A 12,184-nucleotide genomic window follows, 5' to 3' on the forward strand; every position below is an offset into this window, starting at 1 on the left:
TATTTTGTATGCGTACCAAAACGCGTTCGTACATGTGTAAGCGTATGTCAACATCAGGAAAGACCTTATTTAAAGATATATGATTAATTAAATTTCATGCATTGGAAATTTGTTATTGTTACAGAAACTAGACTGTTATCATCGTAAATATACTATAATAATATAGTATATTTAAATAATATAAATAATATTAATTTGTATTTTAATATAAACATACATATCTCTATATATGTATGTGTGTATGTATGTGTATGTGTGTGTATGTATACATATGTACACACACACACACATATATGTGTGTTTGTGTTTGTGTGTGTTTATGTATATATGTATTGTGTGTGCAAAATATATAAAGGTATTATATTTTTACATATTTTACGTACGGGAAAAATTCATACACTTTTAGTTTGCAGTAGAAAAGGAAAGGCATATAATCTCTATAATTATGGTTTATTTAAATTTATGATAGGCAAAAGATGAGTAATAAATTGAACACTCTTGACATACACTGTGACTCTCAGGTCCAGTCAATGAGGGACTGAAAGCTACCATCGGTCACGGTGAAGACTCCGATCCAATCAGTCTGCCTGTGTATGCGCGTGATGGTGTGATTGGGAGGTGCTTAGTCTAAGGTGATGCTCATGACTAGCATGAAAAGGTGGAATCCAGCATGAAGGAGAGATCATCTCTGGAGAGGACGCACTTGTCGAAGAGGGCGCTGCAGGCCTTGGCGTCTTTCTTGGCGAACTTGGATCCGAAGGTGATGGCCAGATCGTAGACGCCTCGGGAGCCCTTGAGGTTTTGGTTGTTGTCGAAGGCGGTCTTGAAGGTGGACATGGCTGGCGTGAGCTGTTCAGCGGACATGGACTCGATTTCGCACAAGAGCTTAGCCACGCAACCAGCTGAGTCCATCTTCTGTGCTACTGCAATCTGTTGCAGCGAAAAGAATATCATTAATAAAAAACAGAATTCCTTTATACTTTTCCTGTTCACATATACCTAGGTGCACAAGAAAAATTTTGTGAATAGTTTATATAAGCGATAACTTACTTCTGTTGCAACGTCCTCCCAGGGAAAATCGGCGCCCCTCCTGTAACGGCGCTTCAGATGCTTCCCGACGAGTACTCCCTTGAGCACCGCAAGGGCGCCCACGCCCAAAGCTGCTGCTGCAGAAGCGGTGACAGTGGTCGCGGCGATGGTCCCGGCTGCAGCGGTGGTTCCCAAAAGGAGCAGAGACTCGGAGGACGCCCAGAGGCCGCACAGGAGGAGAGCGACAAACATGCGAGAATTCATGATGGTGGTAGAATCTATGAAGAAAAAAGCCGACAATGAGGCTACGTTGTAAAAAAAGAAGAAGAAGAAAAAAAAAAACGTCCGAAATATTAAAGAAAGTATCGGAGAAAATTATTTCGGAAGTACTAGAAAAGAGGACACGTTTGTCCCTTACCTGCTTGTGTTCCGGGGCAGAAAGAGGACGAGTGTGATGGCGGTTCCTGGAGGAACGCGATATTTATACTGAGTAGAAGGAAGCAGGGCAGGTAAAGAACCAATCCTGACTGAGACGGAAAGCGAACGTATCCTATGATGCAGGTAAGGCCTATTGGCATTAAATTAGTATACTATTTCAGTCCTTATGTACAGGCTTCCTGAACGCACAAATGTGCTTGTGTTTACTTTTGTGACTTCGTTACAGGAAATTGCTTCACACGTATTTGCTTGGGTATATATCCTATATATATATGTTTGTTTGTATATATAGATAGCTGATAGGTGGATTTATGCACACACACACATATATATGTGTGTGTGTACGTGCATGTGCATTATAAACATATGTGCATGTATGTATATATAGGCGTGCATACACGTCTATATCTATTTATCTGTATAAATATAGACATGTATATATATATATATATATATTTATATATATATATATATATATATATATGTGCGCGTGTGTGTCTGTGTATGCAGATGTATGTATATACACATATGTTTATATGTAATGTATATGTATGTATATTTTAGTCTTATTACGAGCACGGGAGCTGGTTCTCAGATCCCATCACTTTGCACGAGATTCCAGTCTTTGATTCTGGACAGCTAATCTCTGCTCAGGGAAAGTGAATCGCATTTGTTTTTCCTAATGGTTTTGGATGTATGATAGAATGTATATGAGGGAAGGGCAATAAGAAGAATGTTTTGAAAATTCCTCCTGAGTAGAAATGCCTGTATAAATGAGTGATGGGTGAATGATGAGGTTTTATCTAGCATGAGAAGACGGTGTCGAGCATGACGAAGAGATCCTCCCTGGAAAGGACGCACTTGCTGAATCGGACGCTGCACGCCTTGGGGTCGTCCTTGGCGAGGGCGATGGCCTGGTCGTACTCGATGCGGGAGGACTTGAGGTTGTCGGGATTCTCGAGGGCCGTCTTGAAGGTGGACATGGATGGAGTGAGGCGGTCGGCGGGCGTTGCCTCGATCTCGCAGAGCAACTTGGCGATGCAGCCGGCCGAATCCAGGTTCTGGGCGACGGTCACCTTTGGAGGAATAAGGTATGTGGGATTAGACACACTCCGTGTAGTGAGAAGCACGATTTAGAAATATATTTTGTTGATCTGATGTTAATGAACCTTCCTCTTAAGATCGTCAATACAAACCTCAACTTCGTCCTTGATCTCCATGGAATCGACGTCCCTCCTGTAACGGCGCTTCAGATGCTTTCCGATAGAACCCCCCTTGGAGCACCGCAAGGGCGCCCACGCCCAAAGCTGCCGCTGCAGAAGCGGTGACAGTGGTAGCGGCGATGGTCCCGGCTGCGGCGGTGGTTCCCAAGAGGAGAGACTCGGAGGAGGCCCAGATTCCGCACAGGAGAGTGACAAAAACGCGAGAGTTCATGGTTGTTTGTGACTGAAGCTGAAGGAAGAATGCAGTTGTTTAAAAAAAATTATATAAAAAGAGAATTAATAAAATTAAACTTAAAAAATAAATATAATAAATGAAAAATAAAATAAAATAAATAGATAAATGCGGGATGCATTATGTTCTGTCGCTAAAATGTTATCATTAAGAGAATCTTACAAATTTATGATCGCTATTTAAAATATACTATCAACCTAAAACGCAAAGATATTTCTAAAACGTGTTCCAGGGGTCCCGCCCCCGTACATGCTTGCGTTTCCGGCAAGGGTGCACAGGATTCAGGCGGCGACCCCAGTTCATCCCCTCGTATTTATGGCGCTGGGAAGGACCTGCAGAAGGCAAAGGACCTCGATCCAGTTTGATGGAGGGAATCGAGCAAGTTTTTCCAGATGCATCAGCTAGTCATCCAATTAATGTATTCCTGGAGTACCTTATTATGCACCAAATAAGACACTGCATTTCGTAGAACAGAAAGCCTTTTAAATCATCATTTAATGAAGACCAGATTCATTTTGAAAATATGTCCCAAAACTTTCGACTCCCACGATATCACTTTCCCCAGCAAATCAGTGCTTATATAGTTTTAGATCTGTTATGTTATGCAATGAATTTTAAAGGTAGCAGGGAAAGAAATCGGCACAGCTGAACATTTTTTTATTCACTATGTCCAATAGGTTCTGGGACACAGGCAAATTTTTAGAGTAATAACACGCATCTTATGTGGCATGTGTAAAGATGGTCATATAAATGTGCATAATACTCGATATATTTATGTATATAAATGCGTATCTATACATACAGTATATATATAATATAATATTATATATATATTATATATATACATATATAAAATACCAGTATATATATATATTATATATATATTATATATATTTAATTATATATTATAAATATACATATATATACAGTATTTTATTTTTTTATTTATTCTACAACACTACACACACCACACTCACTCACACACACACACACACACACACACACACACACATATATATATATATATATATTATATATATTATATATATTATATATTAAAATATTATCAGTATTGACGCAGTGGCGATATTGCATTATGATAATGATAGCAATAGTTATAATGATGAATATAAAGATAAGAATAACAACTACAATTAAATGATAGTAATTATGATAATGATAATAACAATGATAATAATCATAACTATATTGACAATATAAATAGAAATAATAATGATGATGATGATAATGATGATGATGATAATAATAATAATAATAATGATAATAATAATAATAATAATAATAATAATAATAATAATTATTATTATTATTATTATAATAATAATAATAATGAGAGTCATAATGAGAATGCGATTGATGTTGAAAGTATTAATGATGTTGTAGTGTTTATAATACAATAATGCTAATAATATTTATGTTGATGATATCAATAAAGATGATAATATTAATAATGTTTATAATAATAATAAGGATAATGATCAAATAGCAATAATGATAATAAAGATAATGTTGATAACGATCACAGAATCTAGTGTCTCCCTCCCTCGAATGCTTCTAGCATGGCATATCCAAAAACTGTCTCTCTCTGTATATATATTTATATATATATACAGAGTGCGTGTGTATGTATGTATATGCATATGTATCAATGCATATCTAGGTACCTAACTGTCTCTACCTTTCTACATTGCATATATGTATTTCCGGTTACTGCGAGTCTCTGTAAACTCTAAAGATTTCCCAAAGGCTGTGCACGTTACTTTGCTATTGCATCCATTCATAGATTTGCAGTTGTGTCCCTCCTTTGGCCCTGTGGTCTGCTGAGCTTAGCCGTCTCAGCAACCTAATTAACCGCCTGCTATTGTCACTACGAGAAAAGGAAAATGGGGGTTTGCGAATTTATGAAATAGGTTTCTCCATGATGTAATCTGGGAGAGAAAAAAGCAAATAATGCTAGGGTTCAGTAAAGACAAGAAGCATCCAGTCGGGGCAGGCAAAGGTTGTAAAGCCATTCAAGGTCCTGCAAGGGACCTCTCAACACAAAAAGTGGCCACGTGATGCCATGGGCCAAAACAGCCCATCCCCTGGGAAATGAGCTGTGTAACAAATTCAGATTGAGTTGATAGAGATGTTCTATATGTGCACACACTCATACATACATACATATATATATATATATATATATATATATATATATATATATAAACATGTATATAGATAGATAGGTAAGTAAATAGATTAGCCTATATATTACTCACTTATAGGGGTATTTAGCGAAGGATTGGAAAAAAGATATAATTTTTCTGAGAAATATGATTTATTTAATTTGATGGCAAGCAAAGATGAATATCATTATGAACACAGCAGATATTCACTGTGACTCTCAGGTCCAGTCAGTGACGGTCTGAAAGCTACCTTCGGTCACAGTGATGACTCCGATCCACTCAGTCTGCCTGCGTGTGCGCGTGATGTTATTGTGAGGTGCATAGTCTAAGATGATGCTCAGGACTAGCATGAAAAGGTGGAATCCAGCATGAAGGAGAGATCATCTCTGGAGAGGACGCACTTGTCGAAGAGGGCGCTGCAGGCCTTGGCGTCTTTCTTGGCGAACTTGGATCCGAAGGTGATGGCCAGATCGTAGACGCCTCGGGAGCCTTGAAAGGTTTTTTGGGTTTTCCTCGAAGGCGGTCTTGAAGGTGGACATGGCTGCGTGAGCTGTTCAGCGGACATGGCCTCGATTTCGCACAAGAGCTTAGCCACGCAACCAGCTGAGTCCATCTTCTGTGCCACAGCAATCTGTTGCAGCAAAAAGAATGTCATTAGTAAAAACCTTTATGCCTTTTATTTCACATATACCTAGGTACACAAGTATATTTTGTGAATAGTTTATATAAGCGATAACTTACTTCTGTTGCAACGTCCTCCTCCATGGAATCGACATCCCTCCTGTAACGGCGTTTCAGATGCTTCCCGACGAGTACTTTCCCCTTTAGCACCGCAAGGGGGCCCACGCCCAAAGCTGCCGCTGCAGAAGCAGTGATAGTGGTAGCGGCGATGGTCCCGGCTGCGGCGGTGGGTTCCCAAGAGGACGAAAGACTCGGAGGAGGCCCAGAGGCCGCACAGGAGGAGAGCGACAAGCACGCGAGAATTCATGATGGTGGCGGAGTCTGTAAGCAGAAAAATTGACAGTGAGGCTACGCAGAAAAAGAAAATCGTTTAGAAATGGATGCCATGAGAACCTTTCCAGAAAGTACCAGAAAAGGGAAGCTGTTTGTTCCTTACCTGCTTGTGTTCTGGAGCAGGAAGAGGACGAGTGTGATGGCGGTTCCTGGCAGAGCGCGATATTATACCCAGTGGACGGAGGGAGGGCGGGTGAAGGACCTATCCTGGTTGAGAGGGAAAGCGACCGTATCCTAGGATGCAGGTAAGGCCTATTGGCGTTAAATTAGTATAGTAATTCAGTCCTTATGTACAGGCTTCCTGAATGCACAAATGTGTTTGTGTTTTCTTCTGTGACTGCTCGTTACAAAAGTTGCTTTATACGTATTTGTATTCGTATTTTTAAATCCACACACATAAACACACACGTGTGTAGGTATATATGTATGTATATATAAGTATGTATATGTACATGTCTAAAAAAGAAAAGTATACGTATGTATACCTTTCTGATCAGGTTTCTATGCATCCATTTTTATAGAAATAATATGTATATGTATTTGTCAACCTACCTGTCTATCTATCTATATCATGTATATTTCTAATACATTCACACATAAATATATATACATATATATATATATATATATATATATATATATATATATATATATACATATATATACATACACGCACATGTATGTATTATGTAGACATATAAATATTTATATACATATATGTATATATATCTGTGTGTGGGTGTGTATTTGGGTGTATAAAGGAATCATAACGTATTGCGTATCATTTCATATTCTAAGCTATATTTATGAATAATTTTACTTTATTTATAGCAAAGGGCTTACTCCATTGAATAAATAATTTGTGTAGTTCGTTAGACAAAGGTATGCTAATCTTACGCGAACGTTCTATGAAAACGCTTGTTTTAAATCCGCGGATGCATCGCCAGGGAGTCGTGCGAATCCGACGTGTGCTGAACAGTTCGTATTTTGGCCACACTGTAAGTCAACTGTACTCGTAATGTATTTCTCAGGCGTGCGATGAAAATATTACAAGAGTCAAGTCTTCGTTTCGATATATTACTTGATATGACTAGATGCAAATTGTCTTAAATATCTCAATAGATTCGTGAGAGTATTCTAAGGGAAGGCATTTTTTTGTTTAATGTTTAAATGGTCTACTTTATGTTCTGAAGATTTCTTATTCGCTTATCGTCAACATTTCGGTTTTGTTTTGTGTAAGTTTTCATCAGTATATTCATATTTTCTACTTTGACTTATTAAGATATTTGCACACTAATTTTATATATATATATATATCAATATTATATAATATATATATATATATATATTTTCATTTGTGTCTACATGCATATATATATATATATATATTATATATATATATATAATATATAAAATTATATAATATATATATATATATATGTATGTATATATATATATAAAGCATATATATGTCTACGTATATATATAATTGTATATATCTATAATATATGCTTATTCTTACACATAAGCACACTCATATATATATATATATTATATATTATTATATATATATATATATATATATACATATATATATTATATATATATTATATTATTATATATATATATATATATTACACATAGACATATATCCACATGATTTTTATAGAAATGCACTACAAATGATTATATATCAGGCACTTATATACTGCATATTATATATATATATATATATATAGTATGTATATATATATATATATACAGTATATATGTGTACATATATATACACACAGTGTATATGTATATATATATACACAGTATATATATACACATACATATATAGTATATCTATATGCATATATACATATCCACACACACACACACACACACACACACACACACACACACACACACACACACACACATATATATATATATATATATATATATATATATATATATATATATATAGTATATTCATTGTTGACGTAGTGAGGATTTTTTCGACGTTTTCTTTAGGCATTATGATAATGATTCAAATAGTGATAATGGTAAGTATGTTGCTAGTGATAATGACAATAATGATGAAAATGAGAACTGAGTGACATGGTAGCGATAATAATAATGATGATAATAATCATAATAAGTATAGTGACGATAGGTATAATAATGATAATGATAATGGTAAAGATAATGTGAATCGTGTTAATAGTGTTTATAATAATGATAATATAATAATATCAATATTATTATTAATGTTAATAATCTTAATGTTGATAATGTTAATGATGTCAATAATAATATTAATCATGATAAGGTAATGATGATTATACTGGCAATAATGGTAATGAATGATAATGTTGAAAATGATCACAGAATCTAGTGTCTTCCTCCCTCGAATGCTTCTAACATGGCATATCCTAAAAACTGCCCCTCTCTGTATATACATTTATATCTATCTATATATGAGTGCATGTGTATGTGTGTATATGCATGTGTATATATATATATATATATATATATATATATATATATATATATATATTATATATATATGCATATGTACATACGCATATTAGTCTACTTGTCTCTACTTATCTACATTGCATATAATGTATTTCCGGCTACTGCGAGTCTCTCTAAGCTCTAAAGATTTCCCAAAGTAGTGCACGTTTTGCTTTGCTATTGTTTTCATTCACTGAATTGCAGTTGTCTATCTTTTATCTCTCTTTGGCCCTCCTGGTCACTGAGGTTAACCGTTCAGCAACCTAGCTAATCGACTGCTATTGTCGCCATGAGAAAAAGTAAGATGGGGATTTGCGAATTTATGAAATAGGTGTCTCCATGATGTAATCTCGGAAAATCTACAGAACAATGGTAGGGTTCAGTAGAAGACAAGAATCCATTCATCCATCCATTCAGTCAGGCAAGGGCGGCAAAGGCAATTCAAGGTCCTGTAAGGGTACCTCATCATCACTAAAAGTGACCAGCGTAATATCATGGGCAAAAGCACCCGTCCCCTGGGAAATGAGCTGTGTAACAGACTCAGAGAATTGATAGAGATGTTCTATGTGTGCACACACATATACACAAATGTATAAACATGTATATAGATAGACACGTAGGTAGATGGATATAGCTATATATTGCATGACCACTTATAGGCGCATTTAGGGAAGGATTGGAAAATAAATATTTCTCTGAGAAATATGATTTATTCAATTTGATGACAAGCAAAGATGAATATCATTATGAACACAGCAGATATTCACTGTGACTCTCAGGTCCAGTCAGTGACGGTCTGAAAGCTACCTTCGGTCACAGTGATGACTCCGATCCACTCAGTCTACCTTGTGATGATGTGATTGTGAAGTGCTTAGTCTAAGATGATGCTCATCACTGGCATGAGAAGGTGGAATCCAGCATGAAGGAGAGATCATCTCTGGAGAGGACGCACTTGTCGAAGAGGGCGCTGCAGGCCTTGGCGTCTTGCTTGGCGAACTTGGATCCGAAGGTGATGGCCAGATCGTAGACGCCTCGGGAGCCCTTGAGGTTTTGGTTGTTGTCGAAGGCGGTCTTGAAGGTGGACATGGCTGGCGTGAGCTGTTCAGCGGACATGGACTCGATTTCGCACAAGAGCTTGGCTACGCAACCAGCTGAATCCATCTTCTGTGCCACAGCAATCTGTTACAGCGAAAAGAATATCATTAGTAAAAACCAGAATTCCTTTATACCTTTCATTTCACGTGGACCTAAATGCACAAGTAAATTTTGTGAATATAGTTTATATAAGCGATAACTTACTTCTGTTGCAACGTCCTCCTCCATGGAATCGACGTCCCTCCTGTAACGGCGCTTCAGATGCTTCCCGACGAGAACTCCCTTGAGCACCGCAAGGGCACCCACGCCCAAAGCTGCCGCTGCAGAAGCGGTGATAGTGGTAGCGGCGATGGTCCCGGCTGCAGCGGTGGTTCCCAAGAGGACGAAAGACTCGGAGGAGGCCCAGAGGCCGCACAGGAGGAGAGCGACAAATATGCGAGAATTCATGATGGTAGCGGAGTCTGTAAGCAGAAAAGTTGACAGTGAGGCCAAGCAGAAAAAGAAAATCGCTTAGAAATGGATGCCATGAGAACTATTCCAGAAAGTACCAGAAAAGGGAAGCTGTTTGTTCCTTACCTGCTTGTGTTCTGGAGCAGGAAGAGGACGAGTGTGATGGCGGTTCCTGGCAGAGCGCGATATTTATACCGAGTGGACGGAGGCAGGGCGGGTGAAGGACCTATCCTGGTTGAGAGGGAAAGCGACCGTATCCTAGGATGCAGGTAAGGCCTATTGGCGTTAAATTAGTATAGTAATTCAGTCCTTATGTACAGGCTTCCTGAACGCACAAATGTGCTTGTGTTTCCTTTTGTGACTGTTCGTTACAAGAAGTTGCTTTATACGTGTTTGTATTCGTATTTTTAAATCCATACACACACACACACACGTGTATATGAAAATATGTTTATATATACAGAAAAGTATATATATGTATACCTTTCTGATCAGGTTTCTATGCATCTATTTTTATTGACATATGTATATGTATTTGTCAACCTACCTGTCTATCTATCTACATCCTGTATATTTCTAATAAATTCACACACATATACACAAATATATATATGTATATATATAAATATGCACATCCACACACATATATGTATATATATGTATATATATGCATATATATGATATATATATATATATATATATATATATATATATATTTATGCATATGTATATATATATATATATATATATATATTATATTACATACACACATATATGTGTGTGTGTGTATTCATTCATACTCTAAGGTATGTTTATCCTTCATAAACATACCTTAGAGTATGAAATGATACGAGCAATACTTTATGATTCATTTACACACACACACACACACATCCATGTGTATATATACATGTGTAGATATGTGTGTCAAACGAACTACACAAATGAATTTATTCAGTGGAACAATCCCTTTGCTATAAATAAAATAAAATTCTTTACAAACATACCTTAGAGTATGAAATGATACGAGCAATACTTTATGATTCTTTTACACACATATACACATCCATGTATATATATATATATGTATATATATATATATATATATATATATAAAAACACACACATGGACACACACACACACACACGTCCATCCATGTATATATATGTATATACATATACACACACATGGATGTGTGTGTGTGTAAAATAATAATAAAGTATTGCTCGTATCATTTCATACTCTAAGGTATGTTTATGAAGAATTTTATTTTATTTATAGCAAAGGGATTGTTCCACTGAATAAATTAATTTGTGTAGTTCATTTGATAGAGATATCTTGATGCGAAAGTTCTATGAAAACGCTTGTATTGAATCCACGGATGCATCGCCAGGGAGTCGTGTGAATCCGTGTGCTGAACATTTCGTATTTTGTGATGATACAGGCTTGCCACACTGTAAGTCAACTGTATTCGTAACGTATTGCTCAGGCGTGCGGTGAAAAATTACAAGTGTTAAATCTTCGTTTCGATATATTACTGGAAATAACGTGATGTAAATTGTCTTAAATATCTCAATAGATTCGTGAGAGTATTCTAAGGGAAAGCCTTTTGTTGTTTGTTAAATGTTTAAATGGTCTACTTTATGTTCTTACGATTTCTTATTCGTTTATCGCAATATTTCGGTTTTGTTTTGTGTAAGTATTCTTTAGTATTTTCATGTGATTTATGAAGATATCTGCGTAAATATCTATACCTAAATTTGTAAGGATATCTACATTTGTATGTACATGCATATATATATATATATATATATATATATATATATATATATATATATTCATATATATAATATATATATATATATATATATATATATATATATATATATATGAATATATATAATATAAACTTATTTATACGTAGAATATTTATGCATATGTACATGATTTTTATAGAATCGAAGTGAAAGTGGTTATTGAAGAGAGGTTTATAAATAAGTCTCGAAAAGGA

At 35.9% G+C, this 12,184-nt stretch overlaps 2 protein-coding genes and 2 pseudogenes across 2 annotated transcripts; all 4 read right to left on the reverse strand.

Moving 5' to 3' along the window:
* Nucleotides 1-433: 433 nt before the first annotated feature.
* LOC119593165 lies at nt 434-1,478 on the reverse strand. The gene is made up of 3 exons (XM_037942139.1): nt 1,448-1,478; nt 1,051-1,307; nt 434-930 (listed from the first exon to the last, which is right to left on the reverse strand). The coding sequence occupies exons 2-3, from the start codon at nt 1,291-1,293 to the stop codon at nt 646-648; spliced, it is 528 nt and encodes a 175-aa protein (XP_037798067.1). The 5' UTR covers nt 1,294-1,307; nt 1,448-1,478; the 3' UTR covers nt 434-645.
* A 761-nt stretch (nt 1,479-2,239) lies between these two features.
* LOC119593283 lies at nt 2,240-3,117 on the reverse strand (annotated as a pseudogene).
* A 2,121-nt stretch (nt 3,118-5,238) lies between these two features.
* Nucleotides 5,239-6,111, reverse strand: LOC119593098 (annotated as a pseudogene).
* Nucleotides 6,112-9,317: 3,206 nt separating this feature from the next.
* LOC119593107 lies at nt 9,318-10,392 on the reverse strand. The gene is made up of 3 exons (XM_037942074.1): nt 10,299-10,392; nt 9,927-10,183; nt 9,318-9,806 (listed from the first exon to the last, which is right to left on the reverse strand). The coding sequence occupies exons 2-3, from the start codon at nt 10,167-10,169 to the stop codon at nt 9,519-9,521; spliced, it is 531 nt and encodes a 176-aa protein (XP_037798002.1). The 5' UTR covers nt 10,170-10,183; nt 10,299-10,392; the 3' UTR covers nt 9,318-9,518.
* Nucleotides 10,393-12,184: the final 1,792 nt, after the last annotated feature.

The sequence above is a fragment of the Penaeus monodon genome, chromosome 3 (assembly GCF_015228065.2).
Source record: "Penaeus monodon isolate SGIC_2016 chromosome 3, NSTDA_Pmon_1, whole genome shotgun sequence".
Lineage (NCBI taxonomy): Eukaryota > Metazoa > Arthropoda > Malacostraca > Decapoda > Penaeidae > Penaeus > Penaeus monodon.

Excerpts from the sequence above, each read along its gene's own strand:
- LOC119593107 (XM_037942074.1), bottom strand. The coding sequence starts at position 10,169 with ATGAATTCTCGCATATTTGTCGCTCTCCTCCTGTGCGGCCTCTGGGCC. Across the intron at positions 9,807-9,926 it reads AGGAGGACGTTGCAACAGAA|ATTGCTGTGGCACAGAAGAT; the intron begins GTAAGTTATCGC and ends TCGCTGTAACAG.
- LOC119593165 (XM_037942139.1), bottom strand. The coding sequence starts at position 1,293 with ATGAATTCTCGCATGTTTGTCGCTCTCCTCCTGTGCGGCCTCTGGGCG. Across the intron at positions 931-1,050 it reads GGGAGGACGTTGCAACAGAA|ATTGCAGTAGCACAGAAGAT; the intron begins GTAAGTTATCGC and ends TCGCTGCAACAG.